This window comes from Fundulus heteroclitus, chromosome 4 (genome assembly GCF_011125445.2).
Source record: "Fundulus heteroclitus isolate FHET01 chromosome 4, MU-UCD_Fhet_4.1, whole genome shotgun sequence".
NCBI classification, from domain to species: domain Eukaryota; kingdom Metazoa; phylum Chordata; class Actinopteri; order Cyprinodontiformes; family Fundulidae; genus Fundulus; species Fundulus heteroclitus.
The window spans coordinates 38142640-38158330 of NC_046364.1; the positions used below are offsets into that span (position 1 = coordinate 38142640).

Here is a 15691-nt window from a genome sequence, read left to right on the forward strand (position 1 = left end):
TAGCTAGATTATCTCAAGCCATTTGGTGAAAATACATTTCTGTCTCATCAGCCATTGAAAGTTTATCCCTTTTTCCACACTTGTGATTCACCACATGGCAAAAATCCCATTAGCTTCATTAGACATTTTATCAGTATTATAATACTTTCTGTCCAGAGCCAGTGGTTGTTCAAGAGTATACAAGCTGAACTAACTCTCCCATGGTTAAATATTTACATTGTACAAACACTTGCAGGTGAACATCACAGGTAATCTTTTTATCATTGCACTTGTTAGTGGGTGGGTCAGTGGGTACGTTCTGGACTCAAGACATATTATATTAGTCAGCCAACATTATATGACCTCAACAAATTTGAGATGTTGTCTTTGCTGTCAGATTTCACAGATTCCCGTCTAATCCAGCACCTCTGGAACGGTTGGGAAAATCCTGTACATCAAGATTGCAACACACCCCTCAATTTACACCTTGTCACATTGCATCTAAGATTTGTTTATTATCAAATTTATTTAAGCTCTTATCTAAAAAACATCAAATAAAAAGTTTCAATAAATATCTGAATTGAAAATAGATGCTGAGCTTATGTTTGAAGCACAAACAAATCCTTTATATGGCAGTTATTATGCAAATGTTTTACACGGTGAAGGGAATTCATTTCAAACAGTTGCATTTTCACATATATTGCAGCCCAAATTTTCTGTCCGACATTTGAAAGGTGCTGGCATGATTCAACGTACCTGTTTAACACATTGTCAGTAATGAAAGAAAAATCTCTGTTAACAATCTGTGAGCTATTTTCACTCATGTCAAAGACCTCAAGTGATGAAGCCATGCCCCATGTCAACAGGAAGTGGTCCCCTCTTACCTTGCAACGTCACCCATCATGTCAATGGGGGAGGAGTTAATGCAGATGGAGCTGGGCAGGGGTGCTTCCCACCATCATGGTAGGCTTGGCTAAAAATAGAAAGAAATTCAGGAATTTATCATTTTGTTTTGAGAAAAAAAAAAGCATTAATGCTGCTCCCACGTATCATACAGACAACATCCCCTGCAGCACACTTCCTGTCCAGAGCCTGGGGCCACAGGATGGAGCGACATGCAAGAAGAGGAGGAAGAAGAGGAGGAAAGTGAAGCCAGAAGGAGGAGGAGGAACAGGAGGGAGGAGGGAAGACAGCGGGGAGGAGTTCTCCGAGGATGAAGACATGTTTACTATTGACCTGAGCTCGGATGAGGAGAAGGAGGGTGACAGTAGCAGGTGTGTGGTGTATACGGTGGAGTACAGAGATTTTTAATCACAAGATCACTATAGATCAGCTACACCCACTTGACTCAAATATAAGAATTACAATCAAGCATTTCAGTCATGTGTTGAATAATTTAGTGTTGTTATCACTTCCAACACCATTGTACGGAAGAGGATTAGGGCCACTCAAAAAAAAAAAAAAGAAGTCTACTCAATTCTGACTTTTTTCTCAGAATTCTGACTTTTTTCTCAGAATTCTGAGAAAAAAGTCAGAATTCTGAGAAAAAAGTCAGAATTCTGACTTTAATCTCAGAATTCTGAGAAAAAAGTCAGAATTCTGAGAAAAAAGTCAGAATTCTGACTTTAATCTCAGAATTCTGAGAAAAAAGTCAGAATTCTGACTTTAATCTCAGAATTCTGAGAAAAAAGTCAGAATTCTGACTTTAATCTCAGAATTCTGAGAAAAAAGTCAAAATTGAGTAGACTTCTTTTTTTTTTTTTTTTTGAGTGGCCCTAATCCTCTTCCGTACCATTGACCATGCAGAAACCACCTGAAAAATGTTGTAGCTATCACCAGAGTTACTCTGTTTTATTTGTCTCTCTGGAATTAGACGGCGTGCTGAAATGATCAGCCATTTCTAAACTGCAAGAGTTTAATGCATTTTACCCAAAGCCACACTATGGTTGGGCTTTTTACTCTATGTTAATTGTACTGAGATTTATTTTTAAATATAGAAGAAAGGTTTTCACCTCATAATCTCTCCTTTAAAGGTTGTTAAGTGTTCAGAGATTTCTATATCTCTGTAGTATGAATGCAACATGCTTAATCTAAAGTATAAATGTCATTTATAGAGCACCTTTCAAGAGAAAGCTCAAGATTCTTTCAATAAAAGTAATATAGGAGACAAAAAGATTTAATTTGACAAACCAAAATGAAAGAAATAACAAACAACTAAAATACAGTCAAGTAAAAAGATTCAATGCCATCCAAAGGTTAGTCTAAACTGTCAACTGAACTTAACTGAACTTAAATCCAGCGCCACCATGTCTGCATCGCGATACAAGAGCCCCCATGTCAGGAGAGTGAGTAGTACGAAAGCAGGCCGTAGCTTGTCCAAGATTTTATTCTCATTCATAATATTTAATAGCTATTTTTAATATAAGTTTTAAAAGAAAGTCTGTTTTATATTCTAAACATAGGTTTAACACTTAATGAGCCGGTAAATCCCCTGGAACTGTTTAAACTTTTATATTGTTAAGCCAATATAGCAATCAAAATCAAAGCAGCGAAGCATAAAACGTTTTGTTGTTCCTGCCTCCGCGTGTCATTGAAATCATTACAACAGAGCGCGTCGCATGCTTGGAAAACAATTATGGATTTAACGCGTTAGACTGCAAGCCTGCGCCTGCCGCTGTTTATTTTAGGAGCACTTTAGGAAGCGTCATTTTTATGGGACCTGTCCTGTTCCCACGGTGTTTTCTGTCTCCTTTACACTCAGCTTACTCAGCTGCCCCTACTGCTGCACTCTAAGGCCGTTAGAAAGCTCGACCACAGATGCGCACTGGGAAAATTCCCAGATCTCTTGAAGAGCTGAAGGAATGTGTATTTGACTCTGACTTGCATTAATTCACAGCAGTTTTAAACAACACAAGTTTAAGTTTCTGAATAACAATGCAAAACTAATACATGGACGGAAAATAATTTTGAATCTCTTGTAATGTTTGTGAAATAATTTGTTTGCACTTGTTCCTGCGTGTGTGTGTTTGTGATCAGACGGGCGTATGGCGATCGGGGATCTACGATCAACAGCAACTTATATCACATGGCCGAGTGGACCGAATCTCAGAGGTATGACACGTTTATCACAAATCTCTCAAGCATCAACTCTATTTATTATTTTTTTCATCCTTTTAAAGAACTTCTCTTAACATCTTTTGTTTACCCTTTTCCACTACTTCCAAGATGTTCTTTGTTGACAGCAGTTATGTTCACACATACATTTGCAGTTAGCTATAATTTGCTTTAATATTTCTAATGCTCCTTTCCTTTTTTTCCATTTTTTGTGCTCATCATTTCCACTAATGGAGTGATGTGACTAAGAAGACTCTCTCCATCTGTCCATCCTATGGTCTGTCCATCTCTTGTCCTCAGAGCACCTCTCACTTTTCTTCACCTGTTGGGTATCATCTCCATTTCTTCCCTTTCTACATACAACAACCAATTAAGAAAAAAATGCTTAAACTGTTGCTTTTTTACACTGTATGACAGTACATTGTGATTGGTCTTAATCTAGTGTCTGAAACTCATTTGTACAGCAGTCCAGATGATTCAGCATCATCGACACCGAAGAGTGACTCCGAACTGACCAATCAGACTAATCCTGAAATGCTGTGGACTTGGGGCGAGCTGCCACAGGCTGCACAGGTATCTACACACGCTGCATTTTTATTTATTTATCTACATTTTCATTCAAGCCCCAACTTCTTCATACACCTGGGAGAATTAGGTTTAAAGTATTTTTTTTCTTTTTTATTTAACCAACATGTAATATTACAGTTTTATAGTGAATCTGTGATGGTAGCTAATGATTAAGGTTATGAAAAGGTGACCAACCTCGAGGACTTGGATCTCACCACCAAAGTTAGCTGGTCAAAACACCAATGAACACATGCAAAGAACTGATCAGCAATTATACAAACAGTTTGATGGTTCTAATGCCAATATAAAGATATTTCTAGTGATTATTGAGATGGGCATAAATACATTTAAAATGCCTTTTATAGTAAAATGTACATGAAAACTTTTTTATTATTATTTGAAAACGCTTTAACATTAGTTTATTGTCTGTTTGAGAACTGCATGCCTCATTTCCTATCAGAAATAAACTTATTGCTTGAATTAAAATAATGTTCAGTCGAAATCTTCCAGGGGTATGAATAGTTTTGGGCATAACTGTATATTGATGGCTGCAGCAAACATGGGTATGAACACATTTATGCGAGTTGTGTATGTGTGGGTTTTTTTTGCAAACAGATCTATTTAGCATAACTTTAATACCTTAAAATGCTACTTAAAATAACAGGTCAGTGGATAATCAATAATAAGAAAGTTAGCTACTGACCAGGAAGAATACTTTTGAAATGACTAAACTAAAAAGTTGCCTTGTGTGAAATACTTGGCTTTTGCCGTAACTCAGTTATGTTAAAAGAAGAAGGTCCAGAAAAATGCAAATTCCAGCCTGTTATTTAGAGTGTGAAAAATCTCGATCTATTTGCTTTCTAGCCATCCTTCCTTGCTTCCCACCTGAAGCAAGACTCGGCTGCAGCTGTCTCCATCCCAGTGACTGCAAACAGCCACTTCAGAGCCATCGCTGACACAGGGTCACCCGCCGAGGCTCCCTATGGCCTCCAATCAGTCGAGACCACTGCTCCTAAAGGGACCCTGGATTTTGAAGGAAACAAAGGCGAAACCAGGGTGGAGTTAATAATTACATCTGAAGAGAGGTCTGGAGAACAGAATGGTAAATATACATTTAGTTTCCACAGTGGGGAAACATAGATTTAGTGCATCATCTGCATGGTGATCAAATATTTAGAAGTGTTGTAATGATTTGGTAATACCTGAGAGAACTACTTTGGACTCAAAGAGTCAGACGATGTCATGTAAAACATACCAAAACACTGCATATGTAATGTTTTTATTAGATCCTGGGTCACCTGCACCAGAGGGGGTTCACATGCCGTTAAGTGCTCCAGTGGTCGTTCTCTACATCACTTGCATTTATTTAAATGACTGTCCATTGCATATCAATATTAAATGGAGAAATGGTTTAGAAATATATACACTCAGTCCTTCTGTCCTTCATTAAAAGCTGAGTAAAGATGTGTAATGTGTTTTTATTGTTGTTATTGCTTTTAGATGGCTCCAATTGTGAAATGGTATTTGAGAAAAAAGGGTTAATAAAAAAAAACAGTGCTAGCATTAGGCTAAAAATGTTTGGTCTGTCCGAATTTACTAGGCTTCTGTTTGGTAAATGCGTTCAATATAAAAACGGACTGTTCATTCTGTCCATCTTTGTGGTTCAGGGGTTTGTTGTGCTCCTTCAGATGGTTTTCTGCTGGGTTTTTGTTCTTATAGTGGCTGAGAATGTCGGCCCCTCACCCATGGAGGTGGAGAGTTCAGCAGCTTCTTCGGTGTCCCCAAAGACTCTCCCGGGTCATCTGAATGAAGACAGTAACAGAGGGAGTCCCATCAGAAGCACTGATTCACCATCAAAGAGGAAAGGTAGTGGCTGCGATTTGCATATTGTCTGTTCAGATGTTATATTTTATGGCTGCCTTATTAAAAAGGTTTGATGCTGCCCTCTTTAGAAAAGAGAAGCCAGCATCTGGGGGCTGATGGCGTATATCTGGATGACATTACAGAGCTGGAACCCGAAGTTGCTGCTCTCTACTTCCCGAAAAGGTATAATACCAATTTTATTCAGGCTTGGGTGGTCTATCCATCATATTGCATTTTAAATACTCTCAGTTTAGTGTTCACTAAACGTCCGTGTTATTCTCACCTAATTGTGACAATCCCATTTCTCCGTATTTGCAGTACTAACACATTTTTGCAAAGCAATTATTGATTTTTATTCACGCTAAACCTGTCGATTATTGGCAATATAATGTTGGGAGGTATTTATTAGAGCATTCGATGATCAACTTAACTAAAGCTTTTTTCCAGAAAACCGTTGAGATTGTGTGCTACTCTCTCTTCAGTGATGGAGGCAGCAGCTCGATGATGGCGGACTCAGAGATAATGATGGACATGAGGGGCACCAACCAGTCCCCTCATTCAGTGGGCAGCAGCGGCGTGGACAGCGGCGTGGACAGTTTGTTGGACCAGATAGCCGACATGCCTCATGTCGCCATCTCCTTGTGCGGAGGACTCTCAGACAACAAGGAGATCACAAAAGGTAGAAATATTAACCTTGAATGTTCATCATAAAATGTACCAGTTATATGTTTATACTTAGAAATGTTCATTCGAAGGTCAGAAATTTCATTGCTCTTTTTGCTGAGTCGTTTACATACAGTTTTTTTTTTTGGAATAACTACTTTATTTTTGCTGACCTGTATATCCTCTTCCTGTACCCTGCGTGGATGTGGGTTTTTTCAAACCACAGAACAGTTCCTGGAAAGAGCCGTTTCCTACCAACAGTTCTCAGAGAACCCCTCCATTATCGATGATCCCAACCTGGTGGTCAAGGTTGGAAATAAGTATGCATTGCTCTTTTTACAAGGGTGTTTCTTTTTTTTTTTTCAACTAACGTTTACTTAATGTTTTAAGATGTTAAAACCTAAAATAGTTAACTGTCATATTTGTGAGACGCTGCTTTGAAACGCGTGTTAATATTTCTGATGTCTTTAAATCTTACCCCGAGTTTGTGCACATGCAGTCATTATTAAATCAATTTAAAAAAATAATTATGTGGCAAGAAACTCAACTGTGGATTGCGTTCTTTTTTTTGTATTTAGAACCCAATTGTTTAAATATCCTCAGCATATACATTGTGTTGTTTTTACCCAAGGTCAATTAGCTCTTTGGCTCCCTCTGTGGTGTGTCTCAGGTACTACAACTGGACCACAGCAGCGCCTGTTATGCTGGCCATGCAGGTCTACCAGAAACCCCTGCCACAGGTAAGACCAACACAAAGTTTGAAAAGATAACCTATATATATATATATTAAAGTAAATTGCATTGAATTGCAGTATACATGTATTAAAGTAGCTGTAGTATGACAGAGCTTTATTAAGGTCTAGCGACCAAGTGTTATAAATTCCTTTATCGTCTTTCTTTTTAATGCATCCGTTATTTACCGGGTATATTGCATTGTTTTTCTTAAAACCATATGTAGTTATTATTTCTTGCACAGATTTTTCTGCAACCTCCTGCATTACATTTGCGCTGTGCACGGCCAGCATTTTGTTAAATAAAAACCTTGTAAATGTGAAGCTTAATTTTGCTTCAGATATTGCCTTTTGTCGTGTTCTCTTAATGTTTGATGGAAAGCTCACCATAAGGACGCATGTTTTGCTCTAACTTCTGGCTCCCAAGTATCGTGCTTCCATTTAAAGTGACATCAGTTGTATTAGGGCTGGACGATAATTTAATAACAACATATATTATATATTTTGATAGAAGTGTGGTTCAATAGAAAAAAAGAGGTCAGTAAAAAGTTCAATAAAAGAACATTTTCCTTCCTTTTTAGCCTATCATGTAGATTAATATTACAGTCATTACATCCTCCCAACCAATCACAAACACAGACCCAGGAAGGCTCTTTCACCAAGCTTCAAAAAGTTCAGAGAGCTCACGTTCTTTCTTTCTTTCTTTTTTTTAAGACTTACAGTTTTGGTAAAAAAGTTAGTTGAATAAAGGGTTGTGTTTGAATCCGTTTATTAAAAAAAATCGATCATTAAGCAGCAGCATAAGATGGCCAGGGCTGCACTTGAAATATGTTTTGAATTTTTTGATAATTATTGATATCAATCAATGTGACTTCTATTTTATCAATATGCCTTTTTTTCTATATCGTCCAGCCCTAAGTTGTATCTAGTCGACATGAAGTATCTGGCGTCACCCCAAGCGCAAAATACTGATTTATGTATTTAGAAGCTTACATCAGCTGATCTTAAAATGACAGTATAATAATATTTTAAATCTGTTGTCCAAACACTGAAATAACGTCATGTCTTTATCCTGTTTTTCCCCCCCTCCATTTACATAATTTCTCTCATCATCAATTTGCCGTTTGTGTTCACCAAGTATTGGTGTTTGAGTTATGTTTTTTCTGTTTTCGGCCTCTTCTCATACTGCTTCCCCGGTCTGTTTGGCTCCAGCACATCAGCGCCTGTACGAACCTTTCTGTCCTTTCCTGACTCTTGCTCAGAGCATGTCCTTTCCTGTCGGGTTCTTCGTCACTTGTCTTCTCTTCTTCTCGTTTGCATGGCTGTGTGTTAGCATGGGTTAGTTTGGGGTTCAGTAAATTCTTTTCCATTTCTTTTCCTGCTGTCATTTCTGTGCTCGTATGTCCTGAGTTACATTTCCGCTCAGTTTTGAGTTGTATGGCATCATTTTCCTCAGGCCTCAGTGGAGAGCATCATGAAGGATAAGATGCCAAAGAAAGGAGGACGATGGTGGTTTTCATGGAGGAGGAGGAACAGCGACTCTAAGTCGGTCAGTCCACAGACAGACACTTTGTTTTATTTCTAATACATTTTTGGGAAATAATGTCAAAGAGCACAGAATATGTTAAACCAAATTATTGGAGCATATGCTTCAGTTTACTGAGCCAGTTCTGATCTCTTTGCACTTCAGGAAATGGCTACAGAAACGGGAGACGGAGAGGACGGCGCACTCACCATGACCTCAGTGAACGGGTGATTTTACCCATCGAACAATGATGTTATCTCTTTTTTTTCCCCTCTCACGTACGTTCTCGTCATTATCAGTTTCCCTGTTTTACTAAACTCAATATCTTAAAACTCTCAGTTTGAAGGAGGACTCTTCAAGTGACGAGGACCATGCAGCATGCAATCAGATGGCAGAATCCTATCAGCCGGACCCAGCTTTAAACTCTACCGGTGTCTGTTATAAGAAGACGCTTCGTCTTACTTCAGAGCAGCTGGTACTAGTGTTTATTCCTACGTCTAACTTTAATTAACCTAATGCCATGAAGCTTTGTGATGAAAAGCTGAGGTGTACCTTCTGCCGCCAAGATGATTGCAGGTCAATTTTTCTGCACGGGTGGAATAAAAGTGTCTTTTCGAGCTTTTTTTTTCGACATATTGATTTATTTTTAACAGCAGAATCTTTCGTTTGAACAAAACGAACATCTTTACACTCCGCACAGTTATTGCTGATTAAATTTGAGTAGAGTACCGAAAAACAAGGACAAGTGTCACTTGTACACAAAATATGTGCATAAAATAGTTACTAAACTATGTGATTTAGTAAAGTAGTAATTACTTTGTGGTGGGACCCCAATGCAGAGTACATAACACTGAATAAGTTACTTCTATAAGTTTTTTTTTTTTTTTTTTTACTTCCTGAATTTTGCTGCATGTGTTTTCCACAGGCAGGCCTGCAGCTAAAGGAAGGACCCAACGAAGTGGTGTTCAGTGTGACCACACAGTATCAAGGCACCTGCCGCTGCCATGGCACAATCTATCTTTGGAGCTGGGATGACAAGATCATCATCTCGGATATAGACGGAACCATCACCAGGTGAGAAACAGCAAATGACCTACCATCAAGAATCAGTTCCAGCTAATTACCAGTAGATGGCAGGTTAAACACAATTATGGAGTTCTTTCTTTGTGATTGCTTTGTTGAGGGCAAGTTATGTACTATGTTGCTTGACTTTAATAACTTTGGTGTCTCTGTTCCTATGGGCTGCAGGTCCGACACTCTGGGCCACATCCTTCCCACGCTGGGTAAAGACTGGACCCACCAGGGTATTGCACGGCTTTACCACAGAGTCAGCCTGTAAGTTTTGCCCAACTAGGTTCACTGTTAATTTCTTCTTCAGGTGTGGATTCCAGTCATGTGATTAGGAACAAAGTCAGACCCGAGTCCCAAATGTAATGAGTTTACACTTGACTTGATGAGATCAGAAAAGACGTTGGACTTTGACTTGACTTAAGCCGTTTCACTTGAAAAATACTTGAAATCTCACACCGAGCCAAAGGCGTATTACGTGGAAGGTGTGCCTGTCATGCAACGAAGGGACCGTTCCTGGAACACACTCTAGCTGCTGTGCACCTCTGTTCTTTTGCCAATAATTCCTCCTTTTGATACTGCAACATGCATCCTACATTCTCTGAGTTGTTTACCTGCACTCCAAGTCCAGAACTACCAGAAAGATCAGTTCATCCAAGCTGGTTGATAGCAGCCTTTTTTTTTTTGTCTAATAGAATTAACTGGAGCTGAAAGATGACTTTTATAAAGTTGTCCAAATAACTCCATTGGTCTTTAGTGATCCGATGTTACTCATAGTAAAATGAGGTTGCAGTTGATTAACATGGAGATAATCTTCATTTTGTATAGAAATCTGGTTATTTTTTTTATCGTCAAAAAAGGTCTCCTCATTCTTTTCTTGTTTTTCAGTTCAGTTATTCTAGCTGTTTGATCTTTCACCTTTAAAAGTAAATGATAAATATTTTAATTTATTGGCATATTTGGTCAAATCACTCAAAAAGTAAAGATTATATTTACTATGTAAATTTTCCAAAGTGGAAATAAGCAGTGATAAAGTTTTTTGTTTGTTCATCTTAGGCTTTCAAGCGTGCATAAAAAAGAAACAATAGATTTGAAATGTAAAGCCTTCACTGACATTTTACATATGAAGAGGTTTTTACTCTGTTTTGTAACCGAATCAACTTCCTCTGTCACAGAAACGGGTATAAATTTATGTACTGCTCAGCCAGAGCTATTGGGATGGCTGGGATGACGAGGGGCTACCTGCACTGGGTCAATGAGAGGGGAACCATGCTGCCTATGGGCCCTGTGCTGCTCAGCCCCAGCAGCCTTTTCTCTGCCTTTCACAGGTCAGTGTTACACACATGACTAGACTCAAGTAATCAGCTATATAATATGTGCAGTCATATTCAATAACTATGAATATTATTGAAAAGTTAGTTATTTCTGTAACTGAATCCACTAAGTGAAAGACAGATTAGCTACACACAGACCATGTTTAAGCCATTATTTCTTTAAAATATGATAATTTTTCACTTACAGCTAATTCATTTTAATTCTTTTCAGAATATTATATCATACCAACAACAAACACATTTTAATGTAGAAATGTGGGCTTAATGGAAAGCATATTTAATACCTGCTTCAACATTGCTGTGTTCTCATCATTTTCTGGGAGTATCGCAGCCACTAAAAAAAATACAGTTTAAGTGGGCACCACCAACTGGCCAAATGTATTGTTGTCATGCAAAGTTTAAATGCATGGTAGTTGACATGCAGTATTATCCCATCAAAGAATGTCAAACCCACAATTTAATTGCTGCAAACACTGATACTAGAATGATGATTGCTATTTAATAAATTGTGAATATCTGTTATATAGCTTCATACTGACCAGAACGGATATCATCTCGTGCTATCTTCACAACTATTTGCCTTCGCTCACCAATACTGTTTTGACTTTCTACAGTCTAGACCAGTTAGATTAAAATAGCAAGATAAATCAGCGACTGTTGTGTTTTTTTTAGGGAGGTGATTGAAAAGAAACCAGAAGTGTTTAAGATTGAGTGTTTGACGGACATCAAGCACCTCTTCTACCCAAACACTGAACCTTTTTACGCCGCCTTTGGCAACAGAGCCACGGTGAGAAAACCGAACACGCACAATCATATCCTGCAAAGAACCATTCTCTGATCTCATTGATGTCACTTTTGAGTCAAGCATGACCTTTTAAAGAAATGAGGTGACAAGCACAGTGAAAGCTGATTGGTTTTGCTTACGTATGAAAGGACTGGAAGTTTTGGTGCTGATTTTGCCCGTGTGATTCTAGGATGTGTATTCCTATAAGGAAGTGGGCATTCCTCTGAACAGGATTTTTACCGTCAACCCAAAGGGGGAACTAATACAGGAGCATGCTAAAACAAATATTTCCTCGTAAGTAGCACACTCTGTTCACTGATTTCCATCAATTCAACTTCGCTGAAACCATGCACGAGGTCTAAAGCTTTAAAATAAATCCTTGTTTTTCATGTGTTTCTCGCTCGCTCTCTCTCTCTCTCTCTCTCTCCGTCTAAGCTTTGGACGCCTGTGCGAGATGGTCGACCACGTCTTCCCAGTCCTGGTTCAGAATGAGGAAGTGGACATCCCGTCCTCGGATAGTTTTGATCAAACCAGCAGCTGGAGAAAACAATTGCCTAATGGTAGTAACCCTGAGGAAGATGAGTCGCAGCCCATTGAGGCAAACTGAGAAAACTCCCATCGGATGAAGAACATAGGCTGCGGGTTGTTCCCCGTTCAGCTTGAAGCCAGCAGCCAAGCTCGGAGGTGAAAACTGTGCTACCTGAGAGGAACGCAGCCCTCAGGCTTTTTCTCGAAAAAAAATGGACAATGAAGATAGTTCCTATGCTCGAACGTTATCTTAAAACCCAGTTGGTAATTGTGACTACTGTTTAAGTATAAATGAATGTATTTTTAAACGTGTAAACAGAATAACAGAAGTACTGAAAAAAGTTGGAAACAGTAATTACGGAGACTTGTCGTCAGCCATAATATTGACAAAAAAGGGAAATTCCAGGGGAAAGTTTTAGAAAGAAGTATCCGATCAATTTCAGCAGAAGTTTGAGAGTTCCTCGTTAAGTTGAACTAACACATGGTTTAAAGCACATATTTGAAAGTTGTTCGTTTCATACACACTGCACTGCAATATGATATCTGTTTACCTTTTTTTTCGTTTCAGTCCTCCACTTTCATTTAGACTAATAGAAACAGCCAGCTAAATGGTAAAGACATGATCACATACGTATAATGTAACATGGAACTTTAGATTTTTATGCAGTATCTATTTTTAAACCTTATTCAGGAAAGAATAGTGACATTTTTACTTAACACTGGCAATTGTTCCACCAAATATTATGCAGATACAGAATGCGCAGTCCACTCTGACCGCATGTACAAGTGAATCATCTTGAAACCTCATAGACACTGCATCATCCAAGTTATGCAAAAAAAAAGAATAAATAAAAAATACAGGTTGTGTTCCCAAGGATCTTTCCTATCACAACCTCTGCGGCTAAATATTAGTGATATTTTGACCGCATTACTGTGAGAAAGCTGTCTTTTTTATTATTATTATTGTGTTCAATGCAGAACAATGCAAGCAAATGTTGCGTAACGTGGTAATATGTGTAAATCACACAATAACTAATGCTCTTCAATGAACTTGTTTATGAGCCCATGTAAGACTGAGTGTAGTTTTTTTTTAAAGTGATGTACATTATTGGATAAGTTCAGCATATAACACTTACCTGTCCTGTTATTCTAAAAAGAGAAAAAAGAAACTTTGCATATTTTTTTATGTGTTTAACATTTATAAACCATTTTTTTATTTTGTAATTATGTAATATAGATGCCTGGTTTTATATACATGCATGTGTAACTTAAACAGGGAGGAAACCCCTGTGAATAACAGAAATCTATTTGTGAGACTGTACGCAGTCACTGAACATTTTAAGCTGATGAGCTGCACTTGTGTGTGCGTGCGCACACACGCGCATATATTTCATTTTTATTTTCTCCAATGTATATTTTGTTTTTAACGGTGCTTCTCCAAAAGCATGTGCAGCTATACAGTGAATTGTTTTAACCACTTGCTGAGATTTCATATTTTCACCATGCAAACACTACAGCGATGCTGCAGGGGTTTAACAAATGCATTGACGTCTGTCTACATTACTTCTTGCCTCTATCGGCGCCACTGGCATCTAGTTACAACCATTTCATAGACTTAATTTGTTCTGGTATGTTTTCTTTACAACAAAGAGCAATATCAAATAAAACAAAGTTGATTTGGCATCCTTTATAAATCAACTTGTGAGAAAAAAATTATTATTTTGTGGCTTTACTTTAAGTTGGAGGAGGATACAGTGGACAGTCCTCCCAACTGATCATGAGTCATTATTATGTCATATTGTGATATAGTGTTTTCATAAACTGCTTTAGGTCAGGGGCTGTACTGAGATTGACTTTGCCTAAAAGAACATTAATCATGAATGAACACTTTAAGTTAAAGTTAAATGGAATATACGCTGTTGGAATGTTAAAAATCAAATGATTATCAAGTTTTAGGGACATACTCTACTGTTAGAAAGTGGAAAAGGTAATTAAATCATTGATTCAAACTTGTCAGTGTTGATTATCCCGTTTTAATTCTTTCTGTGAAAGATTATTTAAAAGTACTTAAACCATCTTTTAAGTCTCGCTTTATTTTCTGACTTTTTTCAACTGTGAAGATTACAGTTTTGACACCAAGCAGCAGTTGTCCAGTGCAAGCTGTTGTTAACCATGTAATCTAATCTGTAGAATAAACAATTTCCAGTTTGTGTCTGTATTTATCTGTGGATGTGCCTTTATTTCTTTTCACTTCTTCAACAATGCTTTCCTCGTTTTTTTTTTTTCTGGATGTTCTGACTCAAATCTGCTAAATCACTAGCAAAAGAATTATGTTTCTGCGGCAGCAAGGCATGCCTTTAGGAGAAAAAGAAACATCTGGTTCATGCTTGGCAACTGATGTGTTCCTTTAAATCAGTATCATGCGCTCTATGGTCCCTCGCCACTTGCGCTTCGTCTTTCCCACACTCCTTTTGTGATACATTAGCATTTCTTTTCGGCCCATGAGTAGAGAGCCTCTAGCGTGCACAGATGTATCAGTTTTACAAAAACAGGAAATATGTTGTCCCATTGTACTCTCAAAAACGATTTCATAACTTTCCCTTTCACTTCTGTATTATGGCAGAAATAAGCATGAAATGACCTGATCTAGATCACAAATAAGCCATTGTCAGCTGGGGTGTGTGTGTGTGTGTGTGTGTGTGGGGGGGGGGGGGGGGGGGGGGGGGGTTGCAACACCGAGTGGGACAGAAAGACTGAACCAGCTGCTTAGGAGGGCTAGCTCTGTCCTCAAGCAGGCTCTGGACCTCACCAAGGTGGGTGGGCTTTGCCAACATCCTTCATGGACAACATTTCTCATCCCCTCCACGACACTGTGTGAGCTTTGAGTAGCTCCTTTGGCAAAAATATTAAAAGTGCAATAACACTATACAAGTCTTTTTGGATCACTGCAATATCGGCGCAAATGTCCAATACTGTATGACAGATGGTTCTCTCAGTTGCTCCCATGTTCAAGAGTCGTCCCAGCGACAGCTTGCACACAGACTGCAGAGTTTTGGGGATTGCAAAGGTGTACAAATCACGCACAGGTGTACAAATGTCACTATTCATTGCACAGACAAAATCTGTTTTATTATCATCTATATAGGGGAGGATAGAGAGGTATATATTTTTGTACACATTGCACTAAAAAAAAAACAATGCTTAGATTCTTGGTTCCTTTGAAAGTTATTTCTTTATTTTTTTGGTGCATTTTGTTGCTATGTGTTTAACCGGTTGTATTTAAGTGCTCTTGTTCTTGTCAACAAGAATGTCCCCATTGTGGGATAAAGAAAGGTTATTTTTTTTATGTGTCTGTCTCAAAAGCTGTAGATACAGCTAAAGGCTGTTCTGCAAAAGGGGGAGCTGCAGGCGAATGCTTGCCACACTTTTCAGATATGTATTTGTAATAAAGACATAAAAAAAACAAAAGTCAAATCTGAAAACACCCTCTAGCATGAAATGTGCGGCTGGAACGTGACCTGATGTAGGGGAAAGT

General features: G+C 38.3%; 1 protein-coding gene across 6 annotated transcripts in view; it reads left to right on the plus strand.

The window, feature by feature from the left end:
• lpin1 (lipin 1) overlaps window positions 1-14374 on the plus strand; it is a 30855-nt gene extending 16481 nt beyond the window's left edge. For 2 of the 6 annotated variants that reach the window (XM_036136509.1, XM_036136511.1), the window contains exons 4-24: window positions 846-942; window positions 1037-1253; window positions 3016-3090; window positions 3330-3422; window positions 3558-3666; window positions 4525-4762; window positions 5380-5526; window positions 5613-5706; window positions 6006-6202; window positions 6413-6506; window positions 6818-6926; window positions 8056-8142; window positions 8374-8466; window positions 8608-8669; window positions 8782-8917; window positions 9368-9516; window positions 9691-9777; window positions 10686-10838; window positions 11517-11631; window positions 11819-11922; window positions 12064-14374. In XM_036136509.1, the coding sequence (XP_035992402.1) occupies window positions 846-942; window positions 1037-1253; window positions 3016-3090; window positions 3330-3422; window positions 3558-3666; window positions 4525-4762; window positions 5380-5526; window positions 5613-5706; window positions 6006-6202; window positions 6413-6506; window positions 6818-6926; window positions 8056-8142; window positions 8374-8466; window positions 8608-8669; window positions 8782-8917; window positions 9368-9516; window positions 9691-9777; window positions 10686-10838; window positions 11517-11631; window positions 11819-11922; window positions 12064-12235 (2628 nt within the window). In that variant the 3' untranslated portion in view covers window positions 12236-14374. The remainder of the gene's footprint in view (window positions 1-845; window positions 943-1036; window positions 1254-3015; window positions 3091-3329; window positions 3423-3557; window positions 3667-4524; window positions 4763-5379; window positions 5527-5612; window positions 5707-6005; window positions 6203-6412; window positions 6507-6817; window positions 6927-8055; window positions 8143-8373; window positions 8467-8607; window positions 8670-8781; window positions 8918-9367; window positions 9517-9690; window positions 9778-10685; window positions 10839-11516; window positions 11632-11818; window positions 11923-12063) is intronic. The other 4 variants (XM_036136510.1, XM_036136512.1, XM_021319239.2 and 1 more) reach the window with 4 other exon arrangements.
• Window positions 14375-15691: the final 1317 nt, after the last annotated feature.